The 27303-nt window shown below is 40.6% G+C and overlaps 1 protein-coding gene across 1 annotated transcript in view; it reads left to right on the forward strand.

The window, feature by feature from the left end:
• The window catches only part of STK32A (serine/threonine kinase 32A), a 171061-nt gene that overhangs the window by 126945 nt on the left and 16813 nt on the right, over positions 1 to 27303 (forward strand). Inside the window, exons 8-10 of the mRNA XM_036752772.1 lie at positions 6891 to 6988; positions 19159 to 19275; positions 27130 to 27255. Coding sequence (XP_036608667.1) covers positions 6891 to 6988; positions 19159 to 19275; positions 27130 to 27255 — 341 coding nt within the window. The remainder of the gene's footprint in view (positions 1 to 6890; positions 6989 to 19158; positions 19276 to 27129; positions 27256 to 27303) is intronic.

A 27303-nucleotide genomic window follows, 5' to 3' on the forward strand; every position in this document is an offset into this window, starting at 1 on the left:
GGTCCCAAAGTCAATAAGTATCTGAGAGAGGATTCTAAGCTAAGTCTTTCTGACTCAGATACCAGCATATTATCTGCTGCTACATTATCCTAAAAGGAATCAGGATGGTTGACAGGAGAAATTCTGTAAAACTTAAGCAACTATTTTTCATGATTATAATATTCACATAGTAGGGGTCTAATAGGATTGTAGACTTAGAGCTGGAAGGGACATTAGTGGCCATCTATCTTGTCCAAGCTCCTTCTTTTACAAATGAGGAAACTGAGGCCCAGAGAAAGTAAATGCCTCTGGCAAGCTCAGAGCTAAGGTTTGAACCCATGTCTTCTGACTCAAGTTTATTGCATTTTGCTATTCTTTTTGTTCTGTATCACCTCTTAATCACCTGTTAACTGAGCATCAGCCAAGCTGAGTTTTAAAAGTTCATCCCAGGTTGTTCTCTGGGTGATAAATTTTTTCCTCCACAAAAACTCTTAAAGACTCTTTACCAAATTATAGCTGGGCTGTGGTCTGTGTTGGAAGAGACAGTAAACATACTGATGTAAGCAATAGACACTCAAAGAATGAAATAAGGGCCTCCTACTCTGCTGATTCGCTTATTTTCATCAGAAATAGTCTTAGGCAGAGCAAGTCCCTATTCTTGGGGACATCTGTGGCCTTTTCTCTAAGATTCCAGTGTCAAGAGCTTTGTTCTCCTCCTGACTTTGTCACTTTTTGCATTTATGTAAAATATGCCTAGCCTGGGGTGGAGGTGGATAGAGCCAAGATGGCAGCTGGAAAACAGGGACTCACTTAAGCTCTCCCCCAAATCTCTCCAAACACCTGTAAAAAATGACTCTGAACAAGTTCTAGAGCTATAGAACCCACAAAATAACAGAGGGAAGCAGGTCTCCAGCCCAGGACGGCCTGCATGGTTGCTGGGAAGGGTCTACTGCACCATACTGGGACCCGAGGGCAGCCCAGTGTGGACTGCTTCAGGAACAAAAAGGCCAGGAATAGATCGGGTGGAGCAGGCCTTAGGGCCATGAATCACTGAGCCGTAGCAGTTACCAGACTTCTTAACCCACAAATACCAAAGACAGCTTAGTCGGTCAGTGGGAAAACTGCTGGATCTGGGTGAAAGAAGTGTGCGGTCTAGCCCCAGCCTTGGGGCCGCGGAGGTGGCACAGCAGCAGCAGCAACAACAGGAAGCTCCTGTGGCTGCTTCCAGAGCTCCAGGCACAGCTGCTTCTGGCCCCAGGCCCACACAGTGGGAGGAATCAAATGGCAGATCAGAGCGGGAGTGTAGGGAGCACTTTGCTGGTGCAGAGGTAGGGTTCTCTTGCTTTGCCCTGCTTAGATCTGGGTCACAGTCCTGGTTGGCAGTTCTTGGGGGAGGAGGAGCACTGGTGTGGCAGAGCTTGTGGTGACTGGGGAGAGGGAGTCCTCTTCATAACTACAGGGCAGAAAGGAGTGCTTGCACTCACAGACCAGAGCACAAGCCAGGAGAGGAGGAGTATCATACCACCTCAGAATAGAAGTAGTTCTGAAAACAGCAGTGCAAGACCCCTGAAGCTTTGAAAGAAGCACTCTCCACTCTGGAAGCAGTCATACCCTGACAAAAAGCTCAAGGGTCAAGTAGTTGGCTGAGAACATGAGCAAGCAGCATAAAAGGACTCAGACTCAGACTATAGAATCTTTTTTTGTGACAAAGAAGATCAAAACATACAGCCAGAAGAAGTCAACAAACTCAAAGAGCCTACATCAGAAGCCTCCAAGAAAAATATGAGTTGGTCTTAGGCCATGGAAGAGCTCAAAAAGGATTTGGCAAAGCAAGTAAGAGAAGTAGAGGAAAAATTGGGAAGAGAAATGAGAGTGATATGAGAAAATCATGAAAAACAAGTCAATGACTTGCTAAAGCAGACCCAAAAATACTTAAGAAAATAACACCTTAAAAAATAGACCAACTCAAATGGCAGAAGAGCTCCAAAAAGCCAATGAGGAGAAGAATACCTTAAAAGGCAGAATTAGCCAAATGGAAAAGGAGGTCCAAAAGACTACTGAAGAAAATAATGCCTTAAAAATTAGAATGGAGCAAGTGGAAGCTAGTGACTTTATAAGAAATCAAGAAATTATAAAACAGGACCAAAAGAACAAAAAAATGGAAGACAATGTGAAATATCTCATTGGAAAAACCACTGACCTGGAAAATAGATCCAAGAGGGATAATTTAAAAATTATTGGACTACCTGAAAGCCATGATCAAAAAAGAGCCTAGATATCATCTTTCAAGAAATTATCAAGGAGAACTGCCCTGATATTCTAGAGCCAGAGGGTAAAATAGAAATTGAAAGAATGCAACGATCACCTCCTCAAAAAGATCCCAAAAAGAAAACTCCTAGGAATATTGTTGCCAAATTCCAGAGCTCCCAGATGAAGGAGAAAATACGGCAAGCAGCCAGAAAGAAGCAATTTGAGTACTGTGGAAACACAATCAGGATAATACAAGATCTAGCAGCTTCTACATTAAGTGACTGAAGGGCTTGGAATATGGTATTCCAGAGGTCAAAGGATCTAAGATTAAAACCAAGAATCACTTACCCAGCAAAACTGAGGTAATACTCCAGGGCAAAATATGAATTTTCAATAAAATAGAGGACTTTCAAGCTTTCTCAATGATAAGACCAGAGCTGAACAGAAAATTTGGCTTTCAAATATGAGAATCAAGAGAAGCATGAAAAGGTAAACAGGAAAGAGAAATCACAAGGGACTTACTAAAGTTGAACTGTTTTGTTTACATTCCTACATGGAAAGATGATGTGTGTAATTCATGAGACCTTTCTTAGTATTAGGGTAGTTGAAGGGAATATACATACATATATAGACAGAGGGCACAGGGTGAGCTGAATGTGAAGGGATGATGTCTAAAAAAAATTAAATTAAGGGATGAGAGAGGAATATATTGAGAGAAGGAGAAAGGGAGAAATAGTATGGGGTAAACTGTCTCACATAAAAGTGGCAAGAAAAAGCAGTCCTATTGGAAGGGAAGAGGGGACAGGTGAAAGGGAATGAGTTAATCTTGCTCTCATCAGATTTAACTTAAGGAGGGAATAACATACACACTCAATTGGTTATCTTAGCCTACAGAAAAGTAAGGGGTAAGGGGATAAGAGGGGGAGAAGATAGAAGGGAGGGCAAATTGGGGGAGGATGTAGTCAAAAGAAAACACTGTTGAAAAGGGACAGGGTTAAGGGAGAAAATTGAATAAAAGGGGACAGGATAGGATGGAGGGAAATATAGTCTTTTACAACATGACTATTATGGAAGTGTTTTGCATAATGATACATGTCTGTGGTGAATTGCTTGCCTTCTCAAGGAGGGTGAGTGGGGAGGGAAGAAGGGAGAGAATTTGGAACTCAAAGTTCTAAAAACAAATGCTCAAAAAAAGTTGTTTTTACATGTAACTGGGAAATAAGATATACAAGCAATGGGGTATAGAAATCTATCTTGCCCTACAAGAAAGTAAGGGGAAAGGGCATAAGGTGGGGGGGGGAGTAGGGTGACAGAAGAGAGGGCAGACTAGGGAAAGGGGCAGTCAGAATATATGCCATCTTGGGGTGGGGGGAGAGTAGAAATGGGGAGAAAAATTTATAACTCAAAATCTTGTGGAAATCAGTGTTGAAAACTAAAAACATTAAATAATAAAACATTTTTTTTAAAAATATGCCCAGCCTGAAACCTCTCCAGCATCCGTGATGCAATATTATCGGAGGATCTCTAAACAATTCACCTCAACAACAATGCTTAACAGTTGCAAAAATAATCCAGAGATAGATATTCTGCCCTGGATAAATGTGGGAACAGGCAGCTACCTGATGCAGTGGATAGAGATCTAGACCTGGAATCTAGAGTTCACATGGCTGTGTAACCATAGACAAGTCACAAACTAGTCCTGTTTGCCTCAGTTTCCTCATCTGTAAAATGAGCCGGAGAAGGAAAGGGCAAACCACTGCAGTAACTTTGCCAAGAAAACAGAAAATGGAGTCACAAAGACTTGGACATTACCGAACAACAAAAAACCTGTGGGCAGGGAGGTGGGGACTGTGAAGAGTGGACTGGAAAGCCGGTAATAGGGGTAAGATTTTAGTGTTGACTCAAGAAGCATGCTTCCCTAGGGATATTTCATTTATTCCCTTTAGTATTTCACCCACTTCTTTATTTACCTTTGGGAAGGGAGAGAAAAAAGGAGAGAGGGAAGAAGGAGGGATGGAAGAAAGGAGGAAGGGAGGGAGAAAAGAGGTGGAGGGAGGGAAAGAAAGAGGAGGAGGGAGAGGGAGAAAGAGAATAGGAAGGAGAGGAAGAGGAGAGAGAGGAGGGGAGTGATGGGGGAGAAAGAGAAGGGGGGGAAGGGAGGGAGGAAGGAAAGGAGGGAAGAAGGAAAGGAGGGAAAGAGAGAGGGAGAGAGAGAGAGAGCTAAGAAATGGTCCCATTCCCCACACCAACTAGAAAGATAATTTTACAGAAGTAAAAGAATGAGCCTCATTTTATGGAACTTCAGAACCCACTAAATTAGTTTCCAAATACCAGGTGATGAAATAAATCTTTTTTGTCATGGTTGAAACAAGTGAATGTACATTAATTCAGCCCATTCCTGTCCTAGACTAGTGCTCAAATAATAATAAAAATGATTTAAAAAAAGAGGAATAAAGAGGTCTGGCAAGCCCATTTGCTACATTTCAAACTGTCATTTTCAGGAGTGACATGTGTCTCTAAGGTTTTCATAATTCTAAGGTCTGGGTCTGGTTTCCATGGTGAGAAGGTTGAAGAGAAACAGTCTTTTCTTTTTTTTTTCCTTGTTGCTTAGTTTAAATGCAACATCCATCTAACTTATTTTTTCAAAAAAAAAAAAAAGAGCGTTTCTTGTCTTTTTTCTACGGGCTGAAACTGGAGAGGGAATCTTAGATAACACTTCAGTGAAAACATAACCCCAGTGCCACACCCATATTTCTTGAACAAGAGTCCACACTTTTGACTTCTTGTTTTTGCCTGTGTTATCTATGCTAATGTAGTAGAACAGACAGAGGACTGGTCTCTAAATTAGTAAACCAGAGTTCAAGTCTCTCCTGTAACACCGGCAAATTACTCAACCCCTCAGTGCCTGAGGTCATTAAGAACAATGGCTGATCTACGTTGGTAGAGGGGAGTTTTCCTCCTGTTAAAAGACCTAATGAATGGAGTCACCAATGAGAAAGGGTTAAAGTAGGCCAAGCTAACAAGTACTTTTCTTCCAGGAGAAATTCCGCATTTAGCCCCATTTTCCCCATCTAATGGAGAAGTTGTTCCTTGCTTTTGAAGTTAGATAAGTTTTTAAAATCCTGGCCTTGGTGGAAGGCATTGTAGGTTTTTGCTTTGCATTTGTCTTTTGCGTTTTAGAGCAGGAAAGTTTGGATCCATCATCTAACAAACCCTTTGTCCTGATGGAAGTTACAGTTGTTTAGAAACGTCTAGAATATTGTCTTCAAAGACCACATGTAATATGAGAGTTATAAAAATAACGGTGTTGCAGGGTTGTTAGGGGATCGAGTGAAATCCCGAACCTAAATAAAGTACTTGGTGAACTTTAGAAAAGAAAAACCTCTCCAGAAAACATAAGTAAGTCTGAACAAACTCAGCTATAAATGAAGAACATGTATAAAAACCAGTCACCTCTAGTGAACATTGTATACAGTAACAGCAATATTATTTCACGAATTACTTTTAATGAATAAGTTATTTTGTTAATTATAAATACCCACATTAACTATAAAGACATATGAAGAAGATGCTACCTGCATCCAGTGAAAGAACTGATAAATAGATATGTAGAACAGTTATGTATGTATGTGTATGTGTGTATACACACATATACCTATTTGTGTCTAATGGTAGCCATCTCTAGGGAGAGTGGGGAGGAGGAAAAAAGAAAATTTACAGTATAATTTTGTAGTATATTTGAAAGGAATAGTAGGTTGTACATAGTACATTTGCTGTTTCTTGTACAGTTATCTTTTTTACTGTATTATGGACATGCTTGTTTTATTCCATAAATTAAAAATGAAATCTTAAAAAATCAGTCACCTATAAAAATCAGATCCCTACAGTGATCAAACATGATCAAAAACATGATCGAAACAGCCCCCAAAGGCTCAGTTTGCCTAGCACAGCATAAGGCATTGAAGAGTACAGCATTATACATCGCTGATTTCCTATTCTCAACTCTCTTCCAACTGCCCGGTCCCTTGAAGCCCCAATATCCTCATCTCTAGAATGGAAACAGTGATACTTGACTCCCTGCTTTACAGAGTTCTTTCAAAGAAAGCTCTTTGTAAAACCTGAAAGCGCTACATAAATGTGAGCCACTTTTCCTATTATTTCTGTGCTAAAGTCCCCTGGTGCTTCAGCAAATTATCCTGGGTTCTCAAAGGCTGTGACGGTGGAGAACAAGCTCTAGCTGGTCCTACCAACCTAGAAATCTTTCTAGTATGAGTCCAGTGATGTTTGGGGTTTTTTAGCCACTGCAATTCATGAAGACTGTATCATAATCTGCACTGACAGAAAGCAATAAAATTAGGGATTTATGAGATGATGGTAATCTGTGCTCTTCTTGGCTGCTTCCACACATTGATGTTGGGGACAATGCCATCCTATAGGCAGAACAAAACCTTTTTTTCCTATTCCGGGGGGGAAAGCAGCAAAAGAAATTTGGGCAGGGAGAAATGATGATACTTCTGAACAGAAGGACAGAAACTTGCTTGTATCTAAGGACATTCTCTTTGCATGAAAATAAACTTGACACACACAGCAGTGTCAGTGGATGGATTCATTTATCAGAGACCTGGAAGTAGTCATTAGCCCCACTTTTTTGTATCTTCCAGCCCCTGAGATGTTCACCTCAAGAAGACAAACAGGATACTCCTTTGCTGTTGACTGGTGGTCCCTGGGAGTGACTGCTTATGAGCTCCTGAGAGGCCGGGTATGGTAAAATTTTATTCCAGTTTGTTTCATGCCTTACAATATGATGTACTTTATGAGAAAAAATGGATCAGCCTGCAATAACTCAGTATATTTCCAAGTTCTGCCTTCTCCACATGTCTTTTTTTTTGAATTGACAGCAAAATATCAGTTCTCGTAACCCAATGAAGAGCTGGTAAGAATCTATGTGATTTCAGTGCAGATTAATTCCCTGTCACTCAGCATGGGGCTCAGAATGTTGGTTAACATTAAATTAAGCACCAGAAATTGAAGGAGTAATTTGAATAATAGAAATCTCCCAAGTGGTGATTGCAGTACTATTCATTAAGTAATTCATGTAAATATATTTGTATGTTTGAAGAAAGTCATTTTGCAATCACAACATGACATATTAGTTGAGAAACTACCCGCTTCAGCAGGTGTGAATTATTAATACAACACCATTCATGCCCTGTCATGTTGAATTCCTTACTGGTACTCGATTCTGAAGTTCTGGGTTCAGGGGCAAAAAAGAGTTATCTCCATGAAAACAAATTTTTTTTGCACTAATGGAAAGTCTTTTCTTTCTTTTCTTTTCTTTTCTTTTTTGGAGCCAAATTAAAGTGACTATTGATTTTTCCCCTAATAATTCATTTCATTCAGAGGAGTACTTTCAAACATTTTCTAGCAATCCTCTTGATGACCTTTGCCAAAGTATTGTTGAGGGGGGTGGGGGGATACCAACAAGAAAGAAAACAGGCAGATGAATGAGAGCACCTCTGGTATTGTGATCCTCTGCTGATTGGAACACATCGACTGGGAAATACTGATCAAAAGTCCTTAGTGTAATTTTAGGCATCTCATTTTGAGAATTCTGTGACATCCTAGTAGGAAGAAAGGAGATTGGAAGAAGATGTGGGGAGGGGAGTCAGGAGAGTGAAATTCTGGACAGGAAATAGCAAAACCGAGAAACGGGATTAGACCCTTGGACACCATGGCACATAGCAGAGATAAAAGAATTCAAAACTTGCCCCAGGATAGACAGAATGGAAAGGCTTTTCTAACAAGAAGGGCCCAAATGTATATTTTGTGGCATTTCTCACTTCCCTGATCTACATGTGCCACCATGATATCAGGCCTCTCCTCTGGATGAGCTCCTGCTTATCAATGCTTTTTTTCTAAAATGTGTTCCCTAGAAGTGAACACAGTCCTCCAGATGTCTTCTTACCAGGGCAAGAGAACAACAGGACTATCGTCTCCATAGTCCTGGTAGTTACATCTTTCTTAATAGAGCCTGTGGCTTTGTTCACTGTTTTGATTATCATATTATGCTATTGATTCATGTTGAGACTTTGTCGTTGTTCAGTCATTTCAGTCACATCTGACTCTTTGCGCCGCCATTTGGGGTTTTTGTGGCAAAGATACTGGTGTGGTTTGCCATTTCCTTCTCCAGATCGTTTTACAAATGAGGAAATTGAGGCAAATAGGGTTAGTATTAAGTGACTTGCCCAGGGTCACACAGCTAGTAAATGTCTGAGACCAGATCTGAATTCAGGTCTTCCTGACTCCAGGCCCAGAACTCTATCTACTACACCACCTCGCTGCCCAGTTGCACCTACTGTCTACTAAAACACCTAGATCTATTTTCAAGTAAACTGCTTTTCAACCATATCACCTTGAGTGCCGTTTCTGCTTTTTAAAATAATTCATTGGATCTTGATGTGTTAATAGCACAAATGTGTTGGTGCCACGGTGATCTATATAATAATCTAACGATTATTATAAAAACACTGGAAAGTCTTTTCGCTTCACATGAATTTATTGTCGCTCTTACAGCTTTATCGATGACTGTGCTTCACTTGATTTCACTTGGTTGGATCTCATGCCAAACATTTTGCAGATTTATTTTTATACTGCTTCTTTAATGCTTTGCCCAGCAATATTGCTTATAATTTTCCACTGGCCTCCTCGGCAGTGTTTTGACTATGAGTTTATATTATAAATCATTTTATAGCTCTTTGCTACGAGGTCACCTCAGCTGAAAGGAATTATGTTTAGTGGCCAAAGTGGTTCTCAGGGATTTTTTTACCTTCTTATTGTGGCTATTATTTTAATTGGTTGACCACTGGATTTTAATCCCAGCACTGTCACTTACCATCTGTTTAACCTTGGGAAAATTATTTAATTTCTCTGGGCCTTAATTCCTTCATTTGTAAAATTAGGGGGTTGGGCTAGATGGCCTCAAAGCCTTCCAGCTCTGAATTGATGAACTTCGGAATTGGTAACAGTTAGAGTCCATGTCTTTGCTTTTAATCATTTGTTATTTTTCAGAGTCCATAGCTTATTTACATAGGACAACAGGGAGTGTTGAAAGAGCATCCAATATTTTTGCCTCATTTTTTTTCTTTTGCATTAATTTTGACTTTTACTCTAACCAGGTCCTCCAGTAGAACATCAACTTGTTGGGTAAAGATCATCTATCTAGAGTAGCGACACTTAATTTAATATTTATAAAGTCTAAACACTATGTGATTCTCTGTATATGCTCCATAAAAATTGTATGTACAGAGTTGTTGACATATTTTCTCCCCTACTAGATTGTGAGCTCCTTGAGGGCAAGGAATTTTTTTGGCCTTTTTTTTTCAAAATTCTCAGCACTTAACACAGTGCCTCACACATGATAGGCATTTAATAAATACTTGTTGACCTGACCTGATTGTCACACTTGGTATCTGGCCCCAGACCTCCCTTTGCATGGTGATACTATGGAATCTACCTGGGCCTTGGGAAAAATAGACCATGGTCACCCTGAGCAATTGGGTGTTGATTGTCATTGGACTTGGGACACTACACTGGTAAAAATAAATTTGAATCATTTTAGTAAATAGAAAAAAAAAGAGGAGAGTGCATCTTAACCTTCCCAATTAAAGAACAACTGGATTCATCTGAACAATGGGTTCATCTCATAAACACCTCTCTGGGAGTGTAATAAATTTTTGGTACTAGTTCCTAGGATTTGGATTTTTTTTGTCCTCTTTGCCTTAACTTCAGTAGAACCAGCCCTTAGAGTAACCTGGGCCCACGTGGGGGCCCAGAACTGGAAGTTAAGATTCTGGGGACAACTTGATGAGAATATCATGACTTCCCACCAGGTGGAGAGTATTCCAGTGTGCTATCTCAGTGGCCAAATCCATGACCTATGTCTGACAGCTCCTCAGAATTTACAAGTAGAGTTGTACTCTTTGAGGTGTCTTTCAATAATTACTTGTTAAGCTTATGTGAACTCAATAAACAATTATTTATTTATTAGTTTCTATTATGTGGCCTACATTAAAAATCACACACTCATAAAACATTAATACAAGCCAGCAAATGTTTGCATTGGCCAGTTTACTGGAGCCCCATGCAATAATATAAAAAAATAAATCTAGTAATTGTTAAAACTTTGAACAAATTTTATAAAATGATTATATGAACATTTTTATATTAAAGACCCCCAAATACATCTTTCAACATTTTTATGAGGTGTATTCAGTTCTAATATTTGCTGACTGATTATACATGCTAATAGAAAAGAAAGAGATAAAGCTAATGCAGAAGAGATAATCCCAAATTACATATATTTGCAATTAATTTCATTTGGATATGCATAGTATACTTGATGTCTAGCACTAAACCCCTCTGTATTACCTGTTAGGAATTATGCCTTAGCTAGACCTTGAGAAAAGGGTACTCTAGTCCAGAGGTCCTTAACCTGGTGTCAATGAACTCATTTTAAAAGATTTTTTGATAAATATATTTCAGTATAATTGGTACCCTTTGTAATTGTATGTATTCTATTTTATGTATTTTTAAATATAATCCTGAGAAGGGGTCTATAGGTTTCATCATACTACCAGAGGGGTCTATCCCACAAAAAAGGTTAAGAATCCCTTCTGCAGGTCACTTAGAGTAATTAAAAATGACTGTGATTGAACTTGAGATTTTAATGGGGAAAAGAAATTGCTTCAGCCATCAAAATCAATAGAATAGAACAAGAAGGGAAACAAATTATATTACCTGGCTTCTTTTGATAAATTCTAGAAGACAATGGAGACATGATAGTTGCCTTCAAATAACTGAAGGTCTGTTGTCTGGAAGAGGGCTTACATTTCCTCTACTGCTTCTACTTAGGTACAGAACTTGGACCAGTATGGTTGGCATGAGGATGAAGCCAGTTACAGGGAAGCACATTTCAGCTCCAGCTTAAGACAGAACTCTAACAAGGAGAGCTGTTTAAAATGGAGTGATGTGTCCTGGGAAGTAGTGAGTTCCCAGGCAAATGGCCACCTGTCAGGAATGCCTTTAGAAAGGCCTCCTGCATGGGAGTGAAGAAGGGGGTTGGACTGGGTGCCCTCTGAGTTCTCTTCCAGATCTGGGATTTTGCAGTTCTATGAATCACAAACTGAGCCATATGATGGTGTTTTGAAAAGTATGCTCAGACAAGAAAGAACAAAGTATCCACCATTTATGACCAATTATCAACACTGCCCAATCTCACAGAGAGGGTGTAAAATAATCCCTTTGACATTTACAAGTTATTATTTAGATAGAAACACAGCTTTCAAAGAGGGAATGAACTTGAAAATGTTCCCTCAAGTCCTGAGCTTAATCATGACCGTTGACAAATGTGACTCTTAGTAGTTAAACTCTGCTTTTTCTAGGCTCGGTGTTGTTGCCCCCCTCTCTCCACGGTACCCCTAGTGTAGCCTTCAGTTTTTCGTAAATTCGCTCGTTTCCAACCATGTTCCTGTTCTATTCTGTGCTCTTCAAATTTCTTTGTTTATGAACATGACATAGGACACCAGCCAATTAAATTGCTCCCAGTTTAATGCCTAAATATTTCTACCACCTGACCCTTGAAACTATGGGAGGGAAGAGTAGCCACTAGGAGTGAGTCAGCAGTGCCAAAAACTGAAGAGACATCAAAGAGGAAGACTTAAATAAGACCATGGGATGTAGCAATTAGGTCAGCATTAGTGGTCTTAAAAAGAACACTTTCAGTAGAGGGCTGGAGAAGAAGCTCAATTGCAAGTGATTAAGGAGATAATGAATAGTGAAGAAATGAAGGTATTGGCTATAATCAACTTTCATTTTTTAGAAAATTTTATGGATATTTTTGTTTTTACATCTCTTTGATTTCTAAATGTCTTTTCTTCCTTCTTCCTTCAAAAGAGCCATCTCTTAGAAAAAAGAAATCAAAATAAAGAGGAGGGGAAAAGCAGTTCTGCAAAACTGACCAACACAGGAAACAAGTCTAATAGTAGAGGCATTTTACCTCACCCATAATTGCATACCTCTGCAAAATCAGTCAGTAAACATTTATCAAGCCCCTACTATGTGCCACACACTGTGCTAAATGCAGAGATTACAAAGAAGGGTAAAAGATAATTCCTGATCCCAAGGAGCTCTAATGGCGGTATCCCTGATTTTCCTCAGCCCCTCCATCATTGAATATTTCCATTTTTAATCATCCTTGACAATTTGTTGGGTGAGAGGTGAAACAGCATTACTGTAATTTGTATTCCTCTTGTTATTAATAATCTGTCTTTTATGCAGTTGTTAATTATTTGCATTTCTTTTCCTGAAAACTGTTCAAGCTTTTGACTACTTGTCTATGCTATTGAGGAATGGCTCTTCATCTTGGGCCATTGAAAAATGGGAAGGTATGAGATGAATGGGATGAAGAAAGCAGATCCACAACAGCAATGTACCCAATGACCACAGTAATGTAACTGGTAACAATACTCAAAAGATATTCATCTTTGATGAGCCATAATGAATAACCTCAATCCTATAGAGCTGATGAGGAAATACAGCTTCCTCCTCTCAGCAGGGAAGCGAGAATTCCACAGCTTTGGAATGTGGTACATTTTGCTTAAATATGTGTCTCCATTGCAAGTAAGGGTTCAGTGGGGAGGGGGGCAGTGTAAGAGGACATTTCAATGGTGTAAAAACAAAACGGAGCAATAAAACGTTTAGCAAAAAAGGAAAGAAATGAGGCAGTTAGAATGGCTAAGCTTCTTTCCGTTCTATCCTATTGAGACTTCTATTTTGTTTATTTGTTTGGTAGGGGAAATGGGAGAATTTTAACCTGTGATTTCAGTAGCGTAGAGAATTCCCTGCACGGAAACTCTTTCCTTCAACATATATCACAACATCTCAGCTGTAAGTTATAGTCTTAGAGACCGGTCTGTACGGAGCGCTTACCCAGGAAGTCGTGCAATTCATAGGACTGACTCTATACTCATCATGTGGAGGCAGCGAGGCGATTCAGTGGATAGAGCACTGGGCCTGGGGTCAGGAAGACCTGAGTTCAAATGTGGCCTCAGACACCTGCAAACTGTGTGACCCTGGGCAAGTCACTTAACCTCTGTTTGCCTTCATCCACTGGTAAAGGAAATGACAAACCACTCCTCTGCTTTTGCCAAGAAAACTCCATGGATAATACTGGCGTGCTTTGTGACCACATGGTCACAAAGAATGGGACACAACTGAACAACAGCCACAACTTCTTATCTCTGTAGTGATTCCTAATGGGCTGGCTCCTGGGGCCTGGGGTCAGGAAGTTGTTGTTCAGTCATGACTGACTCCTCATGACCCCATTTGGGGTTTTCTGCAGGTTTTTTACAGATGAAGAAACTGAAACAAACAGGGTTAAGTAACTTGCCCAGGATCACAGAGCTAGTACGTGTCTGAGGCCGGTTTTGAACTCAGAAGATGTCTTCCTGACTCTGGGCCCAGCACTCTATCTGCTGTGCCACCCAGCTGCCCAGAGTCAGGAAAACCTGGGTTCAAATCCTTATTTCTGACACTCACTGTCTCTGTGTCCCTGTACAAATCACTTACCCTCTATTTGTCTCAGTTTCTGCATCTGTAAAAGGGAGACAATATCAGTACCTACCTCCCAGGGTGGTTGTGAAGATCAGAGGTAATAATGGGAAAAGTGCTTTAATACAATATCTAGCACGCTGTTGTTGTTTGTCCTTCATTCTCAAAGAGGACCGGTGACATCAGGAAGGTGATATCATGACTTGCAAGTGAATTGGATTTAAGTGAGGCAGGGCTCTGCAAAGTCACCAGCCTCACATCTGCATCCAGTGGGAAGATAGAGATCAGGATGACTGGAGATGGCCCCAGATGCAGTGGGGGACGTTGGCCTTTTTAAGCTAAGATCTTTCCCATGTTTCAGTTTGACTGAGGTAACACCCATTCAGCGATTAAGGCTAAGTAATAAATGAGGCAAGAACGTCCTCTTTTACCTAGTAAAAAAAAAAATCAATCTGGGAAGAGAAGACCCTCAGGGTTTCTGGCCAAAACAGAAACAATTGCTATTTACACTCATCCTAAGCTATCAAAACTCAAACAATAACCAAGCGAGGTTTGGGCTGGGACCTGTTGGCCAATCAGGGAAAGCCAGGGTGATTTGGGCTTAAGGTATGGTCCTTAAAAAAGAAATCTAGCTCATAAACTCCCAGATATCTTGCAAAGTTTCAGCAATCAAAATTTATATTCCTTTGGGCAGAGCACCTTCAGGTAAGGGTATGATTCCCTATGTGGATAGAGGGAAAGGAGGGAGGGAAGGAACAAAGGAACGAAGGAAGAAAGAAAGAAAGATCTGGCACATAGTATTTATTGTTCACTCATTTCAGTCATGTTTGACGATCTCTTTTGGGGTTCTCTTGGTAACAATACTGGAATGGTTTGCCATTTCCTTCTCTAGCTCATTTTACAAATGAGAAAACTGAGGCAAATGAGGTTAAATGACTTGCCTGCAATCATACAGCTAATAAGCGTCTGAGGTCAGATTTGAATTCAGGAAAATAGGTTTTCCTGACTCTAGGCCCAGCACTCTATCCACTGTGCCACCCAGCTGCCCTGGACACATGGCAAGCACTATATAAATGTTAGCTATTATTCATTTATAAGTTGCTTGTGAAATATATTTAGTTAGTAAATATTAAATGAAATATTAGATGAAAATTTTTAAATATTAAATGGAAATCTACCCCAAACCTATAAGCTTCAGCAGCACTTTTAGAGGATCACAGATCTCAGAGGTCACTTGGTCCAGACTCTTCTTACCAAGGAGAAAACAGAGGGCCTGCAGGCAGTTGGAAGGACTTGCCCAAGCTTGCAGAGGCAGCAGGTACCTGAACTGGGATTCAAACCCAAGTCTTCTGTGGTTCTAGCAATCTTTTTCTTGCACCATGCCACTTCTTAAATGAATGGAATCTGCTGAAATTATCTTTAAATGGACATCTGTGGACCTTGTGAACATTCATTTATTTTTTCAGAGCAAAATAATGAGTCCTCTCCTCCTTCAACCCCGCCCCCCAAAAGACTATAACTGGAGACTGGAAAACCCTTTAAATGTACATTTTTTTCCTTCTTTTAAATTTATTTATTTAATATATTTAGTTTTCAGCATTGATTTTCACAAGAGTTTGAATTACAAATTTTCTCCCCATTTCTACCCTCCCCCCCATTCCAAGATATTCTGGTTGCCCTTTTCCCCAGTCAGCCCTCCCTTCTGTCATCCCACTCCCCTCCCATCCCCTTTTCCCTTCCTTTCTTGTAGGACTAGATAAATTTCTATGCCCCATTGCCTGTGTATCTTATTTTCTACTTGCATGCAAAAACTTTTTTTTGTTTGTTTTTGAACATCTGTTTTTAAAACTTTGAGTTCCAAATTCTCTCCCCTCTTCCCTTCCCACCCACCCTCCTTAAGAAGTCAAGCAATTCAACATAGGCCACATGTGTATCATTATGTATAACCCTTCCACAATACTCATGTTGTGAAAGACTAACTATATTTTGCCCCTTCCCAACCCATCCCCCTTTATTGAATTTTCTCCCTTGACCCTGTCCCCTTTCAAAAGTGTTTGTTTTTGATTACCTCCACCCCCATTTGTCCTCCCCTCCATCATCCCTCCCTTTTTTATCTTCTTCCCTCTTCTTTCCTGTGGGGTAAGATACCCAATTGAGTATGTATGGTATTCCCTCCTCAGGCCAAATCTGATGAGAGCAAGATTCACTCATTCCCCCCTTACCTGCCCTCTCCCCTCCTCCCACAGAACTGCTTCCTCTTGCCACCTTTATGCGAGATAATCCACCCCATTCTATCTCTCCCTATCTCCCTCTCTCAATATATTCCTCTCTCATCCCTTAATTTGATTTTATTTGTTTTAGATATCTTCCCTTCATCTTCAGCTCACCCTGTGTCTGCTCTCTCTCTCTCTCTCTCTCTCTTTCTCTCTCTCTCTCTCTCTCTCTCTCTCTCTCTCTATCTATCTATCTATCTCTCTATGTATACACATACATATATACATACATACACATTCACTTATATATATAAACATGTATATATATATATATATATATATGCATATTCCCTTCAGCTACCCTAATACTGAGGTCTCATGAATCATGTGCATCATCTTTCCATGTAGAAATCTAAACAAAACAGTTCAACTTTAGTAAGTCCCTTGCAATTTCTTTTTCTTGTTCTTTTTCTTGTTTACCTTTTCATGCTTCTCTTGATTCTTGTGTTTGAAAGTCAAATTTTCTATTCAGCTCTGGTCTTTTCACTGAGAAAGCTTGAAAGTCCTCTATTTTATTGAAAATCCATATTTTGCCTTGGAGCATGATACTCAGTTTTGCTGGGTAGGTGATTCTTGGTTTTAATCCTAGCTCCATTGACCTCTGGAATATCGTATTCCAAGCCCTTCGATCTCTTAATGTAGAAGCTGGCAGATCTTGGGTTTTTCTGATTATGTTTCCACCACACTCAAATTGTTTCTTTCTGGCTGCTTGCAGTATTTTCTCCTTGATCTGGGAGCTCTGGAATTTGGTGACAATATTCCTAGGAGATTTCTTTTTGGGATCTATTTGAGGAGGCAATCGATGGATTCTCTCAATTTCTATTTTATCCTCTGGCTCTAGAATATCAGGGCAGTTCTCCTTGATAATTTCTTGAAAGATGATATCTATGCTCTTTTTTTGATCATTGCTTTCAGGTAGCCAATAATTTTTAAATTCTCTCTCCTGGATCTATTTTCCAGGTCAGTGGTTTTTCCAATGAGATATTTCACATTGTCTTCCATTTTTTCATTCGTTTGGTTCTGTTTTATAATATCTTGATTTCTCATAAAGTCACTAGCTTCCACTTGCTCCAATCTAATTTTTAAGGTAGTATTTTCTTCAGTGGTCTTTTGGACCTCCTTTTCCATTTGGCTAATTCTGTCTTTCAGGGCATTCTTCTCCTCATTGACTTTTTGGAACTCTTTTGCCATTTGAGTTAGTCTATTTTTAAAGTGTTGTTTTCTTCAGTGTATTTTTCAGTATTTTTTTGGGTCTCCTTTAGCAAGTCATTGACTTGTTTTTCATGGTTTTCTCACATTCTTCTCATTTTTCTTACCAATTTTTCCTCTACTTCTCTAACTTGCTTTTCCAAATCCTTTTTGAGCTCTTCCATGGCCTGTGACCAGTTCATGTTTTTCTTGGAGGCTTTTGTCGTAGGCTTTTTGACTTTGTTAACTTCTTCTGTCTGTATGTTTTGGTCTTCTTTGTCACCAAAGAAAGAATCCAAAGTCTGAGACTGAATCTGGGTGCATTTTTGCTGCCTGGCCATATTCCCAGCCAACTAACTTGACCCTTGAGTTTTTCAGCGGGGTATGACTGCTTGTGGAGTTAAGAGAACTATGTTCCATGCTTGGGGGGATACACCAGCTCTGCCACACCAGTACTCCTCCTTCCCCAAGAACCCCCAACCCAGACTGGACTTAGATCTTCAGCAGGCTCTTCACTCCTGCTCTGATCCGCCACTTAATTCCTCCCACCAGGTGGGCCTTGGGCCAGAAGCACCTGCAGCTGTACTTCTGTATCTGCCCCACCTCCGCTGCCCCCGGGGCAGCAGCCAACAGCGATCTCCTTCCACTCCTGCAGCTTTTCCCACTAACCTTCTCTGTTGTCTTTGGTGTTTGTGTGTTGAGAAGTCTGGTAACTGCTGCAGCTCACTGATTCAGGGCGCTAGGGCACACTCTGCCCGGCTCCTGGTCTGGTTGGTCCGCGCCGCTCATGCTGGGCTGGGCTCTGCTCCGCTCCACTCTGCTCCCAGCTCCATGAGGGATAGACCTCACCCAGAGACCATCCAGGCTGTCCTGGGCTGGATCCCTGCTTCCCTCTGCTGTTTTGTGGGTTCTGCAGTTGTGGAATTGGTTCAGAGCCATTTTTTATAGGTTTTTGGAGGGACTCGGCAGGGAGCTCATGCTAGTCCCTGCTTTCCAGCTGCCATCTTGGCTCCGCCCCTCTTCTTGACCTAAATGTACATTTTCACCCAGACAGTGGTCTCACCCAAAGAAATATTCTTCTCTACATCATCTATCCAGTCAGGGACCCCAGGACAGTAGCAAAAAATTTTATTTCTTATGCTAGCTATTTGGTTTTATCGCCATTTATAGCATTATGGGATTTGAACTGGAAAGGGATTTTAGACTACAGATCATCTTGATCAAACTCCACATTTCATAGAAAAGGAAATGGAGGCCTGGAAAGGGAGCTGACTGACCCAACGTCACAGTGGCAGCAGAACCAACTTTTCTGCTTCCATATTCTCTTTTCACTTGGCCCAAACAGACTGGGGGAAGGGAGCCCACCTGAGACCTCCCATGCCTGACCTTCTTTACCTTGGCCTCCAGCCATGATCTAAACAGTATTGCAGCGTAGTTGGAAAGATGGCCGGGCCACTACATGGCCGATCAGTGAATTCTCCTTGACTGGACTTGCTCCCTCTGTTTTGAAAGCACTAGCTATGCTGGCCACAACCCAGCTAGGTGGTGGCTCTTTGTTGGTGGTGGGTTGTTTTTTTCTTTTTCTTTTCCAAGCCCCTTTGCTTTGTGAGCTTCCTCATTTTGTTGGGTTGTTAATCTATTTGCTTCAGCTGTTCTAGTCCTGGCCCTGCGATGATTTTCAGTGGCTCTATTGAGGATAATAATTCAGCGAGAGGTGAGGTATTTAGAAACTACACAATAACATCTTTAGTTCCTGAATGCCTGACCTGGGAAAATTTCCAAGGGAAGTGTTTTTCTGCCTTCCTCTCTCCTCTCCTTCCCCCAGACAAAAAGAAACAATTTCCTTGTTCTATTTTTGCAGAGGCCATATCAAATTCGCTCTGGCGCATCTACTAATGACATCGCTCACATGTTTAAGACAGCAATTGTGACCTACCCAGCTTCATGGTCAGTGGGAATGGTGACGCTGCTGAAAAAGGTAAGATGAGGGACAGCATGGTCCCCATGACTAGAGGCTATTATGAATAGTTGCCTGTATTAATGTAGCAGTATATACCTTCAGGCCACTAGACTTAGAGTCAGGAAGTTCCGAGTTCAAATTTGCTTCAGATAGTTACTAGCTATGTGTCCCTGGGTAAATCACTTAACCTCTCTGCCTCAGTTTCCTCAACTGCAAAAATAAGGGTGTTGGATGGCTAATATGGAAATATAGTCTACATGATCTCATATGTATAATTAATATCATTTTGCTTCCCTTCTCAGTGGGTGGGGGAGGGACTGGAGGGAGAAAATTCAGAACTCACAAATGTTTTTAAAATGAATGTTAAAAATAATTTTTTTAAATAAAAGGGTTGGGCTCTTTAGCCTCTAAGGTCCTTTCCAGCTATACTTCTATGATCTTAGGATCTTAAACTTACAAACATCATCCCATTTGTTTTTCATGATAACTCTGGTTGCTAAAAAGTGCAAGTATTACACTCCCCATTCTATGGAAAGGAAACTGGGGTCCAGGAAAGGGAAACAACTTGCCAGATGTTTCATATTTCGTGTCAGAGCCAGGACTCAAACTCAGTCCTTAGACTCCATCATCAGAACCATTTCCACTATTCAAAAAATAATAAGCCCTTATACTTGTATAGGTATTTCATATTTTATAAAGTGCTTCCCCATATATTATCTCATTTAATTTGCTAGATTAAAACATTCTCTCCTTCCTGGAATTTTCCGAGAGTACTTTGTATGTATCCATCATATTTTATATCATGTTTATCAGTGAACCTGTCATTTGTTGTTCAGTTGTTTCAGTTGTGTCTGGCCCCTCATGACCCCATTTGGGCTTTTCTTAGCAAAGATGTTGGAATGGTTTACCATTTCTTTCTCCAGCTTATTTTACAGTTGAGGAAACTGAGTTAAGTGACTTGCCCAGGGTCATACAGCTAATAAGTGTCTAAGGCCAGATGTGAACTCAGGTCCTCCTGACTCTAGGCCTGGCAGTGTATTCACTGTGCCACCTAGGAGAACCCGTCATACAAAGGATCAAAGATCCTATGCTGGAAGAGAGGCCGTGTAGTTCAGCCTCATCATTTTCATGTAACTAGGTCATTGAGCCCCATCTTTGTGAGTGTGCATGAAAGGCCATCAATGAATTTCCCAGTGGCTCGTCCTCCATCACATATAGAAGAGGAAACTGAGGTCCAGAGAGGAAAAGTGTTTGCCTAAGGTCACATTTATAATAAAATTGGCAAATTTGAGATTCAAAACCATGTGCCTTGATTCTAAGAGCAGCATGTACACCAGTGCACCTGTCAGGCTCTGAGATCCTTGAGGGCAGAGAGCGCGCCATTCTGTAGCTTTCTAACCTCAGCGTCTTGACATGGTAGGCATGTAATAAATATATGTTGAATTGAACATTTGTTAAATTGAATCCAACAGGTATTTATTGAGCACCTGCTAGGCACTGTGGGAGGAAGTACAAAAGAAACATAAAATACAATCCTTACCTTAAAGATGCTTAGAGTTTTTGTAAGGAGAGAATGCATTACTGAAGAAACATTTCGTGAGCACCTACTGTATTCACAGAACTGGGCTAAGCATTGTAAGGACACCAAGAACTACATTCCTTTGTAGGACCTTATCTGCTGGCAAGAACTCTAAGAGACGAACACATAGAAAGATGATTAGTAATATGAAACAGCGCAGTGCAGAGAGAGTGGATGTCACAGGAATGAATTTACAAGGAAAGATAGCTAAGACACGGAGAGCAGCTGCTCACAATAACGTTTTCATCTGACAAGGTTGGACAGCGCCCTCTGGTGGTTCTGCTGAAATAAATCTTGCTTCAGTCTAATTTCTACTGATAGAATCCTGATAATAATCTTAAAGTCATAGCTCTAGAGCCAGAGGGATTTCTGAGGCCACCTAATCCATCCCTTTCGTTTTAATGATGAGGAAAGAATAAATGATAATAATTAATAATAATAGCTAGCGTTTATATCGTTCTTTAAGTTTTGTAAAATACTTTACAAATATGATGTTGTTTGATCCTGAGAGGTAGATGCTAGTATGATCCCCATTTTGTAGGTGAGGAAACTGAGGCAATTGGAGATGAAGTGATTTGCTCAGGGTCACGGAGACATGTCCAGAGGCAGGATTTGAACTCAGTTCTTTTTGACTTCCTGCTTTATCAACTGTACCACTTAGCTGCTCCTAAAACTAAGGAAATTGAGACCCAAGGAAGTTCAATGTCTTGCCAAGGTCATAGAGGAGTTTTTTAACCTAGGTCTGTGAATCCAGAATCAGTGCATTCTCCATTCTCCATGTACTGCTTTCTTTGACAGCACAACGTGAAAATGCCTCCACTCCAACTAGCGTGACTGATTTTTTTTTTTTTTTGCTCAAAGGTCACTGAATTTAACTTTCTCTTTGATTTCTGAAGTCATTCTATTTTGGTTAGGGAGCAAATCATATCGGTGAAACTCGTATAACCAGGCTATGACTCGTATTGGGCTATCTGGACTTTGTTACCAGGGAACCAACATCGGGGAGCTTTATTTCCTCAAACTCCCAGTGGTCCTCTGACTTGTTGCCTTTTTCTTTGTCATTGTGCTAGGACCCCAGGTCCCCATTGCCAGAGCCCCTTTTCCAGGGCCCACCTTTTTTCATCACAACACCCTACCTGCTGTCTTCCCATGCTATTTGGGACCATCAGAGACCGTTTATTGTGTTATGGGGGTTCAGCCTAGACTCTTTGGGGGATAGGCCATTCTCTCTCATGATAGAGAAACCCCCTGGGATAAATTGTCCTCAGTCCCCCTTCTCCAACTGAATTCGCCCCAGATACAGTAATTCTTAGTGATCATTCTAAGTACTAAGTCATTCTAAGTACTGTCCGAAAAGGTAGAAAGACTTGTCATTTAGAGATGTCATTTCCAAGCAATCCCACCTTCCAAACCCCAAAATGGGAAGGGTGGGGTGGGATAAACATAACAGCTATTTACCAGCATCTGGATGTAATCTATGGAAAACAGGAAATAATTTATATGATTGAAACCATAAGAAGAATTTTAAAAAGAAATTGGTAGCATCAGGCTACCCCCAAAAAAGGACATCAATTTTCTTTTTTTTTTTAATTCAGAAAGAATAATATTTCAGTCTCATAGGGAGACTCAAATTCTCTATTGTCTGGTCTACAGAACATTCTCTAACCTTGTTTGTGACAGTTATCTGGCCCTGTTGGAGGTATGGAGGAGGGGGGGAAGGTTGTATATCTTCCCTCAGTGCTATTGCAGCCAAGGTGTTTATTTTTCAGCCTGAATAGTGAGTGAAAGCATATTTTCAGAACAGATTTCCAAGTGACAGAAATTAGTCTGCAGAAACCTTACAGATGTTAGGCAGCTGTGACTGTCCACATCTCCTTTAACAGCTTCTCCCAAATTTCTTTCTTCTCCCTTTTTGAATGAATAATGTGGTATAAAAAAATTACATTTGCACCCATTCCTGCCAAGAATATTTGGTAGTTGAATTTATTGTGTGCAGGCCAGCTGGGTGAGGTATCTTTGTTAGTAAAATATAGTGTAGTGGAAGGAGCTGTGGCACCAAAGTCAGGGGTCCTGGGTTCAAATCCTAACTTCAGTAGTTAGTATGGAGTCAGAGTCTCACTTTTCCTCATCCATAAAATGGTCATCATAATGTTTACAAACCTACCCCCTAGGATTGTGAGGAAAGCATTTTGTAACCATTAAAGTGCCTACCATCTAATAGTTTCCTATTTTAACTAATTACTCTTACTCATTGGATGCTAAGCTCAGTTTTCTTATGCTGCTAAAGGATTACAAATACTATCAATATTTTCTAAGTTTGGGCCCGCTGGTTGCCCACTTCAGTTGCTTTTCTAATGTTACCTTTGCTCGAAGGATTGCCTTAGAAAGAACAACCACCACAAAACAAAAACAAATCCCCAGTTCGATGGGAATTAAGTACTCCTGGTCAATTCCTGTTTATCTTTTTTATATCAAGCTATTAAAAATTCACCTCCACCTCCTCTCCAGGAAAGGGTACAATGGTCACTTCAAAGCACCACTTCCACAGCAGCAAGTTTAGGGGGGAAATGAGTGGGATGCAGCTGAAGTGATAACAGTTTCATAAAGTGAAGATATTAACCAAGGGCAATCATTCTCATTATGTGGGAAAAGTTCCACTAAAATGAGTGTTATCTGGTGACCTGTGATTGTAGTTTTATCTCAAAGTGTCTGGGGCTGGCTTGTGCCTCAAATTATCCCTGCAGACCCCATATTGACTTAGAAATCCACAAACTAATATTATCTACGTTGTATTGTACTTTTATTGATTTTTTGTTAAACATTTCCCAATTACATTTTGATCTGGTTCCAGCAGCACTAGGAAACATTGCCAGCCTCTTAAGGCCCACAGACAGGTCACACGGTTGTAAATGGCAGAACTGGGATTCAAATCCAGGTCTTCTTACTCCAAATCCTATACACTTTCCACTTATCCTTGTCTGACTCACCCATGGGTCATTCCTCTATGGTTAAAGTCATACTATTTACTTCCCAATCCCAGACATAGACATGGATGCTAAGTGGCAGGCTTCTCCCTTTTGTTCTCAGTATAGCTGACGTGTTTCTAGTTAGAGCCTCATTCTTCTCCATTAGATCATTTCCAGAACAGAGAGAGATCTATTTATCACACATCAACTAAGCCTCAAGTCTAAGCCCCAAGTCAAAGTAAGCATTATCTCTACACAGCTAATATACCAAATGACCTTTCTCAGAGAAAGTTGGACATTGAGTGGGATGAAGGTCAATAAATATTAACTAAGCTCCATAAGTTACACCATTAAGAACATAAGAAAAATCTCAAAAATTCAACTTTATTTTCAGTACTTTAAGAGCCATACTTTCTTCTGTTTGGGTGTTCCTTCTAGCAAGGCAGTTCACAGTCCCTCAGCCTGTGTTGATGGTTGAGTGAATTGCTATAGTCAGAATAATTCATCCCCTCACGTCCACTTCTCTAGTGATGGGCCCCATCACACTGAAGTACTCTGGTCATCAAATGACAGATACAGTCTGTTCTTTGGCCGCTACTCAAAGCCATCTCAGGTTTGCAGGACCTGCCAGAATTGACATCACCTTTGGGAAGCCATTGTCCCCTCCGCACTTCAATGAAGTGTTTGTGAGAGACTTTAGTGGAGGCAAAAGCCAATTGTGTGCACAAGGTCATTTATTCTCATATATCCATATCCTAGCAACTTCTATGCTATCTCTTATTTAAGTGCCTACTCTGTAAAAAAGGGGGCAGCTGCTGGTTCAGTGGACAGAGTGCCAGGCCCGAAGTCAGGAAGACTTATTTTCTTGAGTTCAGATCTGGCTTCAGGCACTTACTAGCTGTGTGATCTTGGGCAAGTCACTTAAATCTATTTGTCTTAGTTTCCTCATCTATAAAATGGGTTGGAGAAGGAAATGGCAAACCACTCCAATATCTTGGCCAAGAAAACCCCAGGTAGGGTCACGAAGAGTCAGACATGACTGAAATCACTGAACAACAACAAAACTCTGTGCAAAGCTAGTCTAGGCATTAGGAACACAAAAATGAAAATTAAAAACCTTAAAAATTAAAAATTGTCCTTCTTTTCAAGGACCCTACATCCTCCTGGAGTTTACAATGTGTAAGTAGTCAAATAAATACACAGCCATCTGAGACAGGAAAGAGTAGTGCAACTAGGAGGCTTGGGAAGAGCTTACCATTCACAGAAGGCAGCCCCTGAGCTGGTCCTAGAAAGGAGATAAGGATCCTAAGGAGAGGAGGGGAAGAGGGAGGCCTTATTAGGCATGGGGGGACCTATGAGAGGCAGTGAGTTCCTGAGACTGGTGTCTGATTCATTGGAGGTGTGTGGGTCAAAAGACCACTGACTCAAGTAAAAAAAAAAAAAACAGAGGTGTCTCGGTTTCTCAAGGAAGAAAAAAAACAGAAGCTTTATTTGATCAAGTCTCACGAGAATTGGGCATCTCTCACTACCAGGGTGGAGATAGCAATGAAGAGAGGCAAGGGAGAGAAGGCAAGCAGGGAGATATATACCCTTGTACAAACAATTCTAAGAAATCCCACCCCAGAGACTGGACCCCCGTCCCCATTTGCAGAGATGAGTGGCCTCACAATCTAACCAGGAATACGTTTTTACCCAATACAAGCACAGAAACTACAGAATTACCTTATAGGGAAACTTTAATGCTAAGATGGCAGTTTGTAAGTGGGCTAGGGGAGGGGGAGAGGGGAATATCATTTGGTTTCCCTGAAATCATATGATTTACAGGAAAACGAAACTTAGGCCTGATGAGGTTCACATCCTAACTACATTTGTACTATCTCTATTTGAATATTGCCTTGCCTGAGTTATTCATAGGGGAGCTTTCACAATCTTGTGTTCCACTCACAGCTGGGGTGACATCTATAAATCTAAAGAAGGAGGGGGAGAAAGACATTCCTAAAGGCTAAATAATCAGATTCCCACAGACTCAAATTTATCGCGTTTCCCTTTGCTCTAAATATTGATTCTCAAACATTTTAGATATAAATACATATATACATACATATTCCCTGTGAAGCCTTCACATTTTATTCTCTTACTACCTCACCCAGAGGGAAAGGGATTAATACAAGAGATATTATAGAAGTAGAATTGACCAGTCTGCTTACTAGTTGAATGACTATATTGGTAATTAAGGTAGGACTTTTTTACTGTTTTCCCTTTGGAGCACTGAAGTAATCAAGTGCCTTTGATGAGTCTGGCCTTTGTTTCTTTGATTAAATTTGGGAGTCCTTGATGACCTGCTTAAGAAACAAGAAAGCCTAGTTCACATAGGTTTGAGTTGCATGGTTGTGATGCCCTTTGACCCTGAACAGGGTATATAAACTCAGAGGTTAGCGTTTCGTTGGGGGCTCTCACTCACTGGAAGAGTGTCATGTGATTTGACCAGATGAGACTCTGGGTAGCCATTGTTAAGGAGCATCCCCCATCCCAGGTTGAAAACCCAGACATTGGTGCTTCCCTGGTAACTATATAGTGAGGTGTTGGACAGAAAGCTAGAGAAGCCTGTCTACTGGTTTGTGTTATTTGATCTGTTTATATTGTCTCTGTTTGTAATTTGTTTGTATTTGCTCTGAAGTTCATGGTGCTGGCTTTTCCCCCTGAACTAAGTGAGTGATATATGTATGTTTGATTAAAGTGAGATTTTTAACCTTTTAAAGTTTCTTTCCTTAGAAAAGCAGATCAAAGAACCTGTGCTGGCAGCTCTTGTGTGTGCTGGTGTTGTTAGTCTTACACAGCCACAACAGATGCTAGTGACACTGTTGTTACAATGACCATGGGCAAGACCTCTTCTGAGAGTCGGTTACCTTTTCTGTGAAATGAGGGAGGTGGTGTTAAACTCAAGTAGAAACAGGAGCCACTAAACCATATGTAAGGATCCCTGTAGGAATACTTACCGACTTAGAAAACCATCTATTAATACTATCTATGTTCTGTTGTATTTTTATTTATTTTGTTCAGTATTTCCCAGTTGCATTTTAATCTGCTTCAGGCTGCACCTGGCAGTGTTGTGGGCTCAGTGGTATGTATGAAACCTCTGCTCTGGGTGATTTTTCATATTCCTTTCTATTCTAAACCTTGGATTCTATCACGTGGCAGCTGCTTGGATATAGATGGTAGGGGGAAGTGGGGAGAGATATCTGAAGACATTAGCAATGGAACTGTCCGTAAAAATTGGCCTCCCTGAGCCAATATCCCATCATCCAAACTCTTGTGTTTTCTTGGCAGTTGCTTGAGCAAAATCCCGATCACAGATTTTCTCAGCTATCAGATGTCCAGGACTGCTCCTACATGGCTGATGTGAATTGGGATGCAGTTCTGCAGAAGAGGCTGATTCCAACTTTCATTCCTAATGTAAGTCAACTTCCTTAACCCCACCCCACCCCCACAGTTCATTTCAAC

Source organism: Trichosurus vulpecula, chromosome 3 (assembly GCF_011100635.1).
Source record: "Trichosurus vulpecula isolate mTriVul1 chromosome 3, mTriVul1.pri, whole genome shotgun sequence".
In the NCBI taxonomy this organism is placed as follows: Eukaryota; Metazoa; Chordata; class Mammalia; order Diprotodontia; family Phalangeridae; genus Trichosurus; species Trichosurus vulpecula.